The sequence below is a fragment of the Athene noctua genome, chromosome 2 (genome assembly GCF_965140245.1).
Source record: "Athene noctua chromosome 2, bAthNoc1.hap1.1, whole genome shotgun sequence".
Classification (NCBI taxonomy): Eukaryota; Metazoa; Chordata; class Aves; order Strigiformes; family Strigidae; genus Athene; species Athene noctua.
This window is the reverse complement of record NC_134038.1, coordinates 132854524-132869020: the sequence shown is the minus strand read 5'-3', so window position 1 is coordinate 132869020 and position 14497 is coordinate 132854524. Positions and strand designations below refer to the sequence as shown.

The window sequence follows — 14497 nt, the reverse complement described above, 5'->3', positions numbered from 1 at the left end:
AGGGAGAAGCACTATCCTCACTCTCAATAACCTGCTTCAGTCTCACTTCTCTCAGACTTCCAAATCATAGGAGGAAGCAGTCTTGGATACAACGTGGAAGGTGGGAACACTAGTTCTCCAATTGCCACAGGTCTCTGGCTATCATTGTTCTGATGCAAGATTATATTAAGATTTGAACAATATAGTCCCTAGAAGAAAACCTGAGTTTTCATTAAACAGTCTCACTTGCCTCTTATTGAGTTGGAAAATGAATATTCCTCAGAGCTCTTCCCAGCCAGTAATTAGTTACGAGTCAAGGTTTTAGCACAAGCAGACTGACTATCTGAAGAAAAGTCACCTAATTCAAAATAATGCACAGGAACCCACTCTAAATCTCTGCTAATGGTATCCTGAAACAGATGTAAGGCTAAGTACTCAAGAGACTTAAGATTAGAAAAACCTGGAAAGAACTGTTAAGTTCGTAAAGAAAAAGGAGGACAAGTAGCACAGGTTGCAGAAGTTGAAAACAGATGCCATTACTATTTCTTGCAATAATGGAAAACAAAAGGAAAGTATTTAAAGCAGAAAAAACACACTGCTATTTTCTTTAAAAAATAGTTTATCCCTGGAAACAAAAATCCACAATATCAGTGATTCATGCACTTTGAAGGATAATAATAATTTTTTTAAAAGCAGTATGATTTAAGTACACATCCATAATTAGATTGGATGAGAAACAATGGTAAAATTATGAATACTTCTAAAAGGTTCTTTTACTATTCATAGTACACCCCAAGCAGACAGAAATCAGAAAAAAATTACTACAAATAAGGAAAAAAAATCAACTTTTCATGAAAGGGGGTATCCTTTATAATATCTGAAATCAGTGTTACCAAACAGGAGCTGCAAAACATCAATTCTCAAAGTACTATTTAACATGAAATATTTTTTTACATATAGTCAGTTTAGTTGATCATATGCATTTGTGTAAAATGTCTTACAGATACCATCTATTATTGGCATCCTAATTCAACTTTATCACAATAAAATATTAGGGTTTACTAATATTTTATTAATAATATTTGGGCTTACTCACAATTTCTGTCAAAAAAGGAAGAGTTAACTATGATAAACCCCTACAATGAAATCCAAATGTGTAAGATACATCCTGCTCTCTTAGATGAGGCAAAACACCCTTCTTTCAATTATATCAATTCAAGATAAATTTATGCAAAACAAATGGAAATTCCCTTAAGAGCAGACAACACACAATTCAATTCAACAGTCTTATAATTACACTTGTTGATTATGACTGTAAGCAGTCTTGCCAACTCCTTCCAAAATAAAACCAGATTGAATAAAACATGTCCAGAGATACAAAGTACACTGAGAAGAGAGGATTATGGAAAAGTACATTTTCAAACTGTTTTTTCTTCTTTATTTTAAACTATTTTAAAGGATTTGAGCAGTAAGGACACAAAGGACAGAACAAGTATCTGGTCATCACTGTTAAAATGCTCCACATGGATGTTCTGTGTAGTCAGACTCAAAAACTTAAGGAAGTTGTTCAAAGCTCAGGTTTTTTCCCCTCAAATATACAAGCAGCCCCAGACCTAATGAATTAAAAAGTATTCTCTTCATAAAAAAAGAAACCAAAACAAACAAGCAACAAAAACTAACACCAACTTTCCTGGGTTCATTGCAAAGGTGAGTGGGAATCTTATTAAGTCTTCAGAGGTCTGTTACCTTCATTTTGTCATACAGCCTAAGCACACCAAGATCATGAAAGAGTTGAAACGAAGGAATTCAGCCTAGTTCAGAGAAAGAAATCTAGCAGGTGTCAAGGGAGTGAACCTTCACTTCCACAGTAAAGTAGAAGGCAGCAGGAAATTAAAAAAAAAAAAACCAACAACCTGTCAGTTATGGGAAAGCTAGAAGAGTGGAGATAACTTTGACAGAGCGGCCCTGCCCAAAGAGCACTGAAGATTTATCTTGAAAATCTGTATGTTGTAGAAAAGCAGAGAACAGGAGAGAACTGACACAGCCAAACACTTCAAGCTGAGGAACAAAGTTTTTCTATGACTGGTAGCAGTACTTTTTCCACAGTGGAATGCTGCACCGTGCCAACATACTAAGCCCACCCAAAGTACATTTCATCTCTGTATACATACCACAGCATGTGTATATATACTCTCTAACACAGGAAGGGCCAAATCACCAATGCAGCATCAGTGTAGCACATCACAGTGTCACAGCATGAGGGGAACACTTCAGAGAGACTTCTCTCCTTTTAGCATGAAAGAACCCTGGCGGTTACTACATGGGCCTTAGAACTAACCAATCTTGCCTTCCCATGGATTTCTGTACTATGTGTCATATCAATCTTTTGTCTATTACTACTATGAACGTCTTTCATGGATCACTTTTAGTTCTCTTTAGTACCATGATCATGAATTCCCAACCCCTAATATCACTGGTATAAAAAGGGGGAAGAGAGTGAACTAAGGGGAGAGCGGATGCAAAGGGTTCAGCAAGCAAGAATACTGGGTAAGTCATCTTTCTGTGTGAACAACAGCACAATGACAGTCAGTTCAACCTACAGCTGTAAGAACCTATGTGTTCTTACACATAGGGAAGAAGGGAACTTTCCCTCAATGAGGAAAAACAAAGAAAAAAAGCTTTTCCCCTAGATTACTCACAAAATTTAATTTTGGATTACTCACACTCCTAACAGTTTGAGTTAAATTAATCAGTTTGACTTGTCATTTTTAAAGTTCTTCTTAGTCATAAACCAGGAAAAGTAAGCCATTAGGTAAATCAAAGCTGTGGCCCAAACAATCCAAATATACTGAAATATAATTAAAGCAAACATTTAAGGTTAGGTCAGGAAAATATGTGCTTAATCCTATTGTGTATACTCAGAAGAATTAACTAGCATGGTATCTGTTGGTACAGGCATAAAAATTCTGGAAAGCTCTGTCAGGAAAATAAAGTTGTGCTGCACGAACAATGAAGTACCTCTAACATGAGAGGGTTTAAGTATTTCCTAAAACTAAGTCGTATATTGTAAGATGAACCACTGGTTTATATACAATTACTACTCATGTACAAAGGACCATGGGAACACTACTCATTCCCTAAACCAGACCTGAAAGACCTCTGATACTTTTATGTACTTTTTATAGGTGATGTGACACATCACACATGAAAAAAAATCTTGGTTTATGAACAAGTAGAAGAAAATTTTAGGAATTAAAGCAGCACACTAATTAATAAAAAAGTTCCACTTCCAAATGAAAAAAAGATGCTACATATTTCATCAGTATGAGAGCTTTTACTTCTCTTCTCTACAAACTATCCACCAGGAAAGTTTGAGAAAATATACAGAGTGTCACAGCAGTAAGACTAGAAAGCTAAACAAACTGAAATAACAGAGCCTTGTGATTGACTGCAGATTTTGTGACTGTCAGTAGGTTGCCCATATATTTAAATCTTAGCATACAGGAAAAAAGTGTCCTTACTACTAAAGTGAAGAACAGCTGTAAAGGCTTAAGTGCAAACTGCAATTTCCCTTTTTCTGCAAGTAACGGAGGACTCCAAACAAAAGGAAAAGCTTATACAGTTCTTCAATTCAGTACCATGTTTCCCAGCTTTCTACTTTAGCAAAACTATATGTTTAACACAAGCAATAAATCATTAAACAGAGGCAAGGGAATTTATAACATAAATAGAACATCAATCAAATTGAAATCCCACAATTTAAAGTGTCCAAAAGGGAAGAAAAACAAAATTATTATGAATATGAGCTGTATAACAACCACTCAACCATAATTTACCGTGTTTCTGATTGGAATTTTCTTCGGTTCTGGTGGCACATCCTGAGGAACAAATTTCACTGGTTCCTTAATCTGTCTCCTGGATCTTTTGGTCCCATCTGGTAAGGTTTCCATGGCAATATCAGCCTCCATGTCACTGCTACCTGCCTGGTCACACTCTGAGCACTGCCTGCAAAGTGGGAGATTTTATATTCAAAACCACAGGCAGAAAAGCAGAAAAAGATATACATTGAAATGATCAGGTTTAAAATAAATTCAGAAGTCAAGAAACCCAATGGACACCTAAAGAAGTCCCTCAAATGTATGATGCTTTAACCACTCAAGCAAAAAATGAGCAAGATGATCTCGTTGACAGGTTTTCTTCTGACAGGATTTAAACTTTAAAACCAAGATTTTGAAAGTAGGATTTAATCTTCAAGAAACATGCACCCTGTTTCACTATTTGCATCCTACCGTATCTCCATTTTTAATGGTGCCCACTGATCTGTAATCTATTCATTATTCTAACTGCTGCTGCAGTTTAATCTTTACAATGATACACTGCTGAATTCATTCTGATGAGAGCACTCTTTAGTGGCGGGGATTTAGAAGACATGTCTTATGAAAAATCAGTTTTAATATGTATTTTCTAAGGGAGTGGGTTTTAAATCTGAAAAAAAATAGTTAAGAGACAATTAGTGATATAGAAGCTGGAGACATATTAACACACTTTGAACACTGAGTTGAAAAAAATGCCTATTGAGTTTTAAAAAAGTACAAAATCACAGTCAGAACTTCAAAAGTGAACAGATGTTAAGGTAAATGCTATTAACAAGCTCCATGATAGAATTAAGAAGACAGAAATTCATCAAGTTTTGCTCTTATTTGCAGAAAATGCTCATGCAAAGTCATAAATGTGGATGTTAATGAAAACTTAAAAATTATACCCTCTGATAAGTGTCTTTTTAAAAAATCCTTCTCACATTACACTTCCAACTCAAAAAATTATAAATCCTTTCAAACAAATTCCAACTCATCACTGTTTGCATAATAAGTAAGTTCATTTTATAATACCAACTAAAAAAAACCCCACAACATTATATTCTGCTATTAATTGGCATTAACAGGCCTTAACACATTAAAATTTATCTAAACTAAGCAGCAAACTTCTTTTGGAAGGAGAGAAACAAAACCTATGTATTTATTATTTGAAGTTAAATGTTAATATACTTGTGACAAGAAGGCATACCCATGCCATATTTCAACAAAAGCACAAAGTCAGGTATATATGTTGTGTCTGAGCTGATTTCTTCAAATATACATGTTCAACAGGGATAGTTTTTCTCCTGTAAACTTCAGTAAGGTCTAACACAGTTACCAACTCCATCAACTTTCCATGTTTTCCAATTCCTTCAAACTAATCCAAGCAGTACAATCTCCTCAGATCTCTTCTGGCTAAACCACATGACAAGAGCAGTCATTATGGTCTGCGAGACAGACCAGTGGCCACTGAGACAAAATAGAGGCGATCTAATCTTCAAGGGTGACTTATCGGTGTAACCTTGGCTAAATCAACACCTTTCTCCTTCAACTTTTTTATAAGTAAAATTTTATTTAATTGTGGCCACATTATAACACATGCTAGTAGAATTTGCTCATCTAGAAAAGCATAAGTACTACAGGGTAGACTCCAGGAAAATAACATTCTCTCCCCTACTGCTTATGAATATGTATACTTTATGAGTAGTCAAAACAGAAGGAAATCAGTTTATGCTGGTTTTATACTTTTTAAAGAGTTTTGGGCCAGCATACAAGTGTGTAATACTCTACTCTTCCTCCTCTACAAACTTCAGTTTGCTACAGACACAGTACCTCTTTAACATTTCTAGGGCTCTTCAGAACACCAAAATTTAACACCAATAGAAATAGCTTTCACAAAATGGTACTTTTTACAGTTATATATTTACATAAATTTGAGTGCATATACACACAAATATGTATATAAATGAATTTAACTAAATAAAACACACACAGACTTAACTTACTGTGAGATTTTATGAAGAAAGGCTCTCTAATGATCTAACAGGAGAGAGAGAAGCTTTAGAGATAGCAGTATTCCCTCAAAATTTTGTGTGTCTGTTTAGCTAAAGGGTACTTTGCCTTCTTGACTTTTTTATGATGCATTGTCTTCAAGTTCCCCAACTCAAAACTCTAAGGAGATTTTCTGTTTGGTAAGCATCAGAGAGCACAGTCCTCCACAATAATGCAGCATCAGTCATGTCATTAATTTATGTAATGGAAAGCACAACTGAAAGTACTTACTATGATCTGCTTATGCAGATGTAAGCAATAGCTATGAAAGTGTTCAAAAATACTGTGATGAGCAATTCTTAAAAAGTTTGTTTTCCCTGTTATTATGGTAAAAATGTTCTACGTATAAATTTAAAAAATAAGTACTCCAAATTAAAGAGTTGCATTAAAAAAATCTAAGCTTTTATAAGACAAAAAAAATAGTAGCATGATTTTACAGCAATATTTGGAGTTGGTAACACAGTCTCTTGGATCTACCACCCTGCACCTCTGATTTAAATAATTTCTGTTCTTCAGCTCTGTGCTATTAAAAAGACACTATTTTTCTGATACATAAGTTCGGACACTTGTACAGAAAATAACTACACAGATCAGTAAAGTACGTTAAGTTTCATTAAGGCCCCATTCAAATATAAATAAAGTATTTTAACTTTGATGTTAGTGAAGAAGACAAGAAACATTAACAGATTAGGTACTGCATACAAGTTCCTGAAATTCTATTTTTATGACCAAGCTTACTCTGAAAAAGGTGGTGCAAGCGACACAGCAATCAAAATTTTAAAAACCCTAGATCTACAAAAAGAAAGCTGTGACATCACAGTATGATGGGGTGGTGGGGTGGTGTATGAATCACAGAACAAAACTTCAGAAATACACTGAAAGTGAGGAGAAAAAAGGAAAGTTAGACATGAACTTACAAGCAACCTCTTGATTTACTGGAATAGCTTCTACTATCACAGACAACCACATCTTACCAACCCTATTATAAAGTAGTCAAGCTTCAACTATAATGTAGTTTAGCTGTTAGCTCCCATAAGGCCCACAGAAAAGCTATTAGACACACACTCCTCTGACTTGGAAACAATCTCCTAACTTTCAGCTCCTATTACAGTTTACTTCAACATGGTTCTTGAATTTAAAGAACTATCCTCTCATTCTGCTGTTTAATCTCAATATATTAATAGAAAGCAGCCATATGGCTCCCTTTCCTTTTGGTTACACTGAAGTCATGCTCATTTCATTTCTTCAAGGACAATTAATGATTAGAGAACCTACCACAATAGGTCACCTTTCCAACTATTCAAACAATCTTTTATTACCTCTAGATTAGCAAACATTGCCATTCATCACAAATTAACAGGAGAAATGGTGCCAAAGATTCAACTTCTATACAGAGGTTTTGTTTTAGTCTAGACTTGCCTAATCTAGACTCAGAGAAAAATCAGTAGTAGGCCACAATATGCCTTCTACTAAAATGAGCCTACTACTAAAAATTATTGGAAATGTTTGATCTATCAAGAAATCTCAGTGCAATTTGAAACCTTTTAATCATACAAAAAGTCTTTCACTAGGTCCTAACAACCTACAGAAGAAAAAAAGTTACACCTTGTGTTGAGTTGTGTTCTCAATCTGACTTTGTACAAGAACCAATGGTACCAGTGATACCTTCCATCTCACAAAGAAAGTAGATCTTCTCAACTCACTAGCAAAAGACACAAACAGCAAGTGAAAAAGGACACACGTTATTAATTTTCAGAATCACTGGTTTTGTGTAACTGCATGATGCAAACATTTCTGCATTGCCTGGTTGTGAATAGATTTTTGAGTATGGGCAGCTTCAAGAAACACATGAACCTATAAAGGGGCTTTACCTCAGGGTTTCAGTAAGCACTTGAAGACCAAAAGGTGCTTTCTGTTTATGAAGTTTTAGAAACTAATAGCACAAGATCTTTAACCTAGCAATTTACAAATGGAAAAAGTTAATATCTACCTCACTGAGAAACCAAGGAAGAGAGAGAAAGTTTGGAGATGGGGTGGGTTTTTGGTGAAGTGGCAAACAAAACCATAGAGATAATCCTGTTACTTCCAAAAAAATTTAGTGCAAACAATGATATTATGATGATTCTTTATACTGCAGCTTTATACATCAAAAAAATCTAAATGCATTTTAACTGCATTTATGAAATGATGATGAGAAAAGCTGAACAAACATTGAACACCATTCATTTATAAATGAAAGGTCACAAAGTTGAAGAACTCACAAACAGGGCTCAAAGCTGACATATTGGTAAACTTAACATGAATCTGGTTTTATTTTTAAAATTTTAATAACACATCAAACAGTATCTTTGCTATATGAGACAGAGAACCAGATAAAAACACACAAAAATATTTTATTGAAAAGGTAACACTACAAAAATTAGAAAAAAATGTAGTCTTGATGAACTGCCACATTATCACATCATAGGTGAATTAGACCACCTTAACTGTGTTATGGTACGTAGTTTCAGAGTGGCTTGTGTGATGAAAATACAAAGGACTCAGTCTGAACAAGATAATTTTTCTTATAATCACAACTACGCACTAGTCCAGAAGAGTATTTGGAAGGAACAATCTTCCGTGCTGAGTGAACACCAACACAGTGTATCCAGAAAACAGTTTTGCCCTCAGTGTTTAAAAAGGAAAATTGTACAGTTATTTGTTACATTTGGTTTGATTTTAATTAGGAGGAAACAGGTCTCAGAAATATACTCCATGATAAATTGCTTCTTGCCATGTTTACTTGAACTTTGAACTTGAAAAACACGGACTATAGCTTGAAGATGATACCTATGCTCTGGTAATTTGAATAAATCACACATGCTGAATGATGTACTGAATTGGTAAAAAAGGAGTGCTGCTTATTTTAGACATAAAAGACAGTATATATGAATCAAAAATAGTTTGTCAAAGATCTTCAAAGAGCATCTTTCAGACAGTAGAAGCACTAAAAATTTGCCATTTGCAACGACCCAAACATCTTTCAATTAGAACAGGTGTCAAATACATAAAAAAATATATGTTTTATGCAATGTTATACTGCACTCATTTATATAAAAGTTAATAATTTTATATAATTATGCAATGTCTCGGAATGAAAAAACAATCAAGATGTGCTGGATCAGTACTGAATAGTGGGGTCAGGAATATGAACAAATGACCAGATACTGAATGAGCGTTCATGGCACTATTGTTGAGGAATTCCACAGCTCATTCTGTCCAATTCTGTGGCCAATACTCCCCACAGAAGAGTTACCACTAAAATAACTGGGCCTTCCAGAACAAAAATAAAAACCACCAAGCCTAATATCATTAGTCCTTATTTGGTTCATCTCAGTAGCCATCATTTCATATGCTAGTAGAAGTTATCCCTGTTTTTCAGCAATCTCATTTAAACAGAAAAAGCTAGTCCCTGTTGGTAGCTGCCAAGTATTTTCTTAATGAAAATGTCAATATATTACCATCAGATTTGCATTCACTGCATTGTCTGTCAATACTTGTGCAATGTTTTTGTATCAGTTCAGATCATTCTCTACCATGAAAATACACAGTTCCCAGTCCATTCAGAAAGGGCAGGAACATAAAAGCACACAAGTTGTCAGAAAGAATGACAAGACTTAATTTTATGATAACATGTGAATCAAAACAATATTCTAGTGTTTAATCAATAGGATTTCTAAGAAAATGAAAACTTCCAAATTTTTAAATAAAAGTATGCCATAGCATTTTACTCTGATTAGAGCTGCTGGTCTAATTTGAAAGCACCACATCAAAACAGATAGAAATTAATGCTTTCATGTTTTACTATGTAAAACAGTTGTTATGCTCTTCCTCCCAAAATGAACCCCTTTGAAATAAGGACAGGCTTTGAACTTTCTATATTACAAACAATTTATTTCTCAAATATTCAACTTGCATAAATGTTACCTTGAAGAAAACTGTCAGGCCTCTGAATGGGGGAATTTCTTAGTGTTTGAAACCAGTTTCTAATAAGCTGAGACACAGTGGTGTTCACTAAGTCTAAACTCTTACTATGATTTCACTTAAGACCAAAATCATTACCCCCTTTTACTGTTTAGAAACATTGAGATAACTAATTATAATTTGTGCTTTCTTAGCAAAATTAGCTTTTAAATAGAAAAAAGATTTAATTTTTCTCCTTACCATTACATATAATAGTGGATTTAGTTAAGTTTTAAAATCCTTTTTTGTACACTGTAAATTTCTATTAAATGCTGAGCATGAAATGGGCAAAAAGTCCAATAACTAATCTATGTAACATCACACATGTAAACTGCATTATTTGGCATCCTCGAACAGTACAAAATATGACTAATATGGAATAAACTTATGCTAAACTTCCCAATATTTAAATACGTATTGATAAAGTATATGACTCCATCAAACCTTTTGCAAATGCTCAAGTTAGCAATTAAGAGTAAATGTTTAGCAGTGATAACAATAGAAAGCAAAATCAATTCTTTTTAACTGGTTTCATCTATTTTAAAAGAGGACTAAATCAACATTCTAAACCACTTTAAATAAAGTTTTTAAACCTGCGTAACCCTTCAAGGAATTTCCCACTACACCCATTTTTGTATTTCATCTTTTTGCATAAGTTTCCATTATACCCTATACAAATATATCTAAAGTACATGGCCCCTGAAAAAAAAAAAAAAAAAAGTACTTTTCTTCATAGTTTAATCAAAAGTTTTAAGTTGTATTCAAAACAGCAGGGGGGACAAACCTGCTGAACTCAAACTTAGATTAAGGGTTCATTCTATATGCTCTCTACTGGTCCTGAAAAGAATACATGAAGGCTTGTTCAATGATGAAAAGAATGCAATCAATACAGCTCCATTTGTCTGCTATAATCTCACACTCCAGAATATGCCTTAGCTAATTAGAAGTAAAAGCGAAGTTTGTGATCTGAGATATAATTGAAGCCTGAAATTCACAACAAAGATAAGTTAGAGCTTTGAAATAAAACCGTTTTACTACCTAACCTGACCTATTCTGCCTTTAACACCTACTGAGAATTGTAGTCTTACATCTTTTGGATTGATGGCTTTTAGTGTGCCTTTTCAACTTGGTTAAAAAGCAGAACAAAAAAAAAAAAAAAAAAAATCAAGAACCTCCTGTGCAAATGCAAAAAGCTACCGAAAAAAAAAAAAAAATGTTTCAATATAACATAACCACTTGGTAAATTTTACCCAAGAGCTCAGAATGCCCCTGAAATAATGAAAAGTCAAAAATCACAGACTACATTAAATAATTAGTTAAGTTCAGAACAGTATTAGTGATGGTGAAAACCTTTCTGAGATTTCCAGCCTTTAAAGGAAATCTCTGTTAACTTACTAACTAAATTTACTGGGATAAATCCAAGTTGTGTCATGTTAAAATATGAAAAAAAAGAGAGACCACCCACCCATTTCATTTCATGTACTGGCCATCTTGCTCTGCACACAATCAAAGCTATGCAAAAGATGACTTAAATCTTTCATGGAAGTTTGGTGGGTTTTTTTTTAAATAATAAACCAAGAGTCATACAAAGAGAAGCAGAAACCAAGTTTTCTCGATTAAAATAGTTTTACTGTATTTTTAGAAGGAATGCTTATACTGTTCTGATTTGGCACCTTTTAACATTTAGACAACGTGATGATTATTCCTGGAGATGCTAAACACTAACTCCTTGCCAAATTAAAAACTGCTTCTGAATAACTGCTTCTAACATTTCAGAGCAGTTTAGAAACATGCATAACACTAACACAACACAGCAGCACACTAATTCTATGGCAGTTTGAAAATCACCACCTTTACCAGTGACCAGTTCGCTTCTGTTCTACTCCACTGGCACAAAAAGAATTTTAATTCATGGAAATGTAACTGCAGTAAGTACAGTTATGCATATGCTTCTGTCATTGCAGATTTGATTCTTAAGACACAAGTAAACACAACTGATTTCCTGTTTTGCGATAAACTGATCGACTACTTACAGGTTTGTTTTTAAGTATTTACAAGTATTTTCCTAAAGATCTGGACTAAGAGTTGCTTATCTGGGTCCTAAGACAAACAGAAGACCAAGTCTTTTAATTTCCTGAAGGCAGCCTATAGTTTCCTACCATTACTATATAGGAGCATTAATAATCACAAACAAACTCAAAAGCTAAGAAAATTAAAGATATAATCTATTTCTACACAGTGGCTAATAATGAAAAAACCTTTACGACTTTTTTTTTTTTTTAAAACCTTGAAATATCACTGCTAATAGCCTGAAAATAAAATAACATGGTTCAGACTGCATTACAGCAATGTCCAAAACACTTAGAATTCACAAGCCTATTTATGTTTACATCCTACTTTAAGTACAGAGATAGCACAGGACAACATATTAACTGCATTCTTACCAATAACTGTTCTTGGTCTTCCTTGGCATCCTGGTAAGAGGTGGATCCAGGCAACCAAGATGATAATGGAGTTTACAAGTATCACACAGTAGCAGTAGATGTTGATCATGGTTCTTCTTGCAAATTCCACAGCTTTGAATGCAGGCAGCAGAAAAGCATTATAATTACATTTGTAATCATAAAGAATAAACAAATACATCTCAGCACATTCCCTAGTTTCAATACAAACACGTGGCAACTTCAATCTGAATGCATCATTTAAGTGCATAATTACTTTTTAAGGAGCTTCTACCTAAAGCATAAAAGTCACCTAATATAGTTAACTTTAAAACTGCTTTCAATGTAATGTTTTGAGGTCTTCTAGCCGGTAACCACTTGATACTTCAACAAAATATACCAGCAGCAAATAGAAAAAAATACTACCTGTGCCATTCAAATTCTTAAATAGCAAATCATGCTACTATTATTAGTCTTAACAATCATATGCTTCTTTTAATAACGCAAGCACCCTGAAATAGGTCTGTGCTGCTATGCTGCTATTATGTTGGGCAATGTATCAACTCAAAAGAAATTACATTACATTTCCTTTTTATAATTATTATTTCACTGTAATTGAAATTTTAGTTATTACAAAAAGATCAGGTGTTCATTGATTCCATTATAAAATAGGAGAAACTGTATGACTGGATTTGAATGAAACAAAACTAGTAAACCATGACTCCTATTATTTGTTTGTGTATATATCTAAATTGCCAAATACTCAGCCTACTGCCATTTCCATCTCTCACAGCACTAGATTTAACTTTTGCTTATGTAACTCACTGTCTTCATTTAGCCTGCTAGCTGGGCAAGATGCTGCCCACTTGCTGTGGCTGGAAGCCTGACTGCTGCTCTCTAGATAAGTGACAGACCATGCCACTTCTCAGCTGGTGGCAAGAGAATAAGATCCAAGACAGTATGTACATTTTGCACAGTCATGTTCTGGGATCCTAGGTATGTTTCACTGTTAGGCTTGGTTAAAAGCCAGTGAATAGTTTCCCAACTTACAAAAAAAGGAAAAAGGTGGAACAATTACAGAGTAAGTGAATACATTTTATTTTCTTGGGAATTACTAGAAGTAGGGAAATTTAAAAACACAAGATAACCCAAAGCATTTGACAACCCATAAGCAAGAAAGTAAAAATTCTTATATGACAAGTGTTTTATGCACCCAGCTACTGTGACTGAACAGCAGCAGCACTATTGGCAAAATCATCACCACAGATGATTGCATTCAAAAGACGACCAGTTAAAAATTTTCACATAACAAAGGATTCTTCTATTTCAGCTGTAAACAGTTACCTTTGCCCTTAAAGCACTGCTGTCAAATTAGAAAAAAAACCCCAAACCTTACTGAGGTGTGCTAAGGTGAAGAATTCGCTACTATTAAACTTAGCCTTCATAATAAAAGTATAGACAGATCTGAAGCATTTTGTTAATTAAAACCAAGCAAACAATTTGCTCTTAACACTTTTGTGGTACTAAAATTTACTAGATATTGTATCTTTTCTGTCAAGACTTCATTACTTGCCTATAAAGTACAGCTGGAAGCGTAGATGTCTTTTGTGTTCCTCCTTCCTTTTTACTTGGTTTCCTTTCCTTAGGAGCACGTAAAATTGCTGGTATGTTCAATTTCTATTGGATTTGAACAAATGCAGTACATATGAGTCTTGAGATTTTTTTAAAGAATACCACTTCAATCTTAATGCACAAAGAACAAGACTCAAATTATGAGTGGGAATTGCTTAGCTAGCTATTTTACAGACAAGAGCAACTACAGACGTTTACCCCAGTATGATTCTGCAATATAAAGTAATATTATACTCATTTTTTCAATTCAATAAATAAAAACCACATTGAAATAGTAGCTTTTAAAAATTCTTCAAGCTTGAAATAGAGGGATGGACAAGGATACATTTGTCTAGGCAGCTGAAACAAGCAAAGGCAAATTCACAAAATTGACAGAATACTGAGGCAGTTTATTTTCCCCAACATCCCTGCCACATTGGTGCTCAAGAGGTTAATTAGAAAAATTATCGTATTGGACCAACCCCTCCACAAAGCAGATGAGATTCTCTTCGGGTTTCTACTAATCTGCAGTATGCTAGCTTCTCAGACAGCAACCAT

General features: G+C 34.2%; 1 protein-coding gene across 5 annotated transcripts in view; it reads right to left on the bottom strand.

The window, feature by feature from the left end:
• The window catches only part of PHF14 (PHD finger protein 14), a 169355-nt gene that overhangs the window by 109461 nt on the left and 45397 nt on the right, over positions 1 to 14497 (bottom strand). For all 5 annotated transcript variants that reach the window (XM_074900338.1, XM_074900341.1, XM_074900339.1 and 2 more), the window contains exons 12-14: positions 13902 to 14005; positions 12332 to 12463; positions 3816 to 3984 (exon numbers count right to left, since the gene is read on the bottom strand). In XM_074900338.1, coding sequence (XP_074756439.1) covers positions 3816 to 3984; positions 12332 to 12463; positions 13902 to 14005 — 405 coding nt within the window. The remainder of the gene's footprint in view (positions 1 to 3815; positions 3985 to 12331; positions 12464 to 13901; positions 14006 to 14497) is intronic.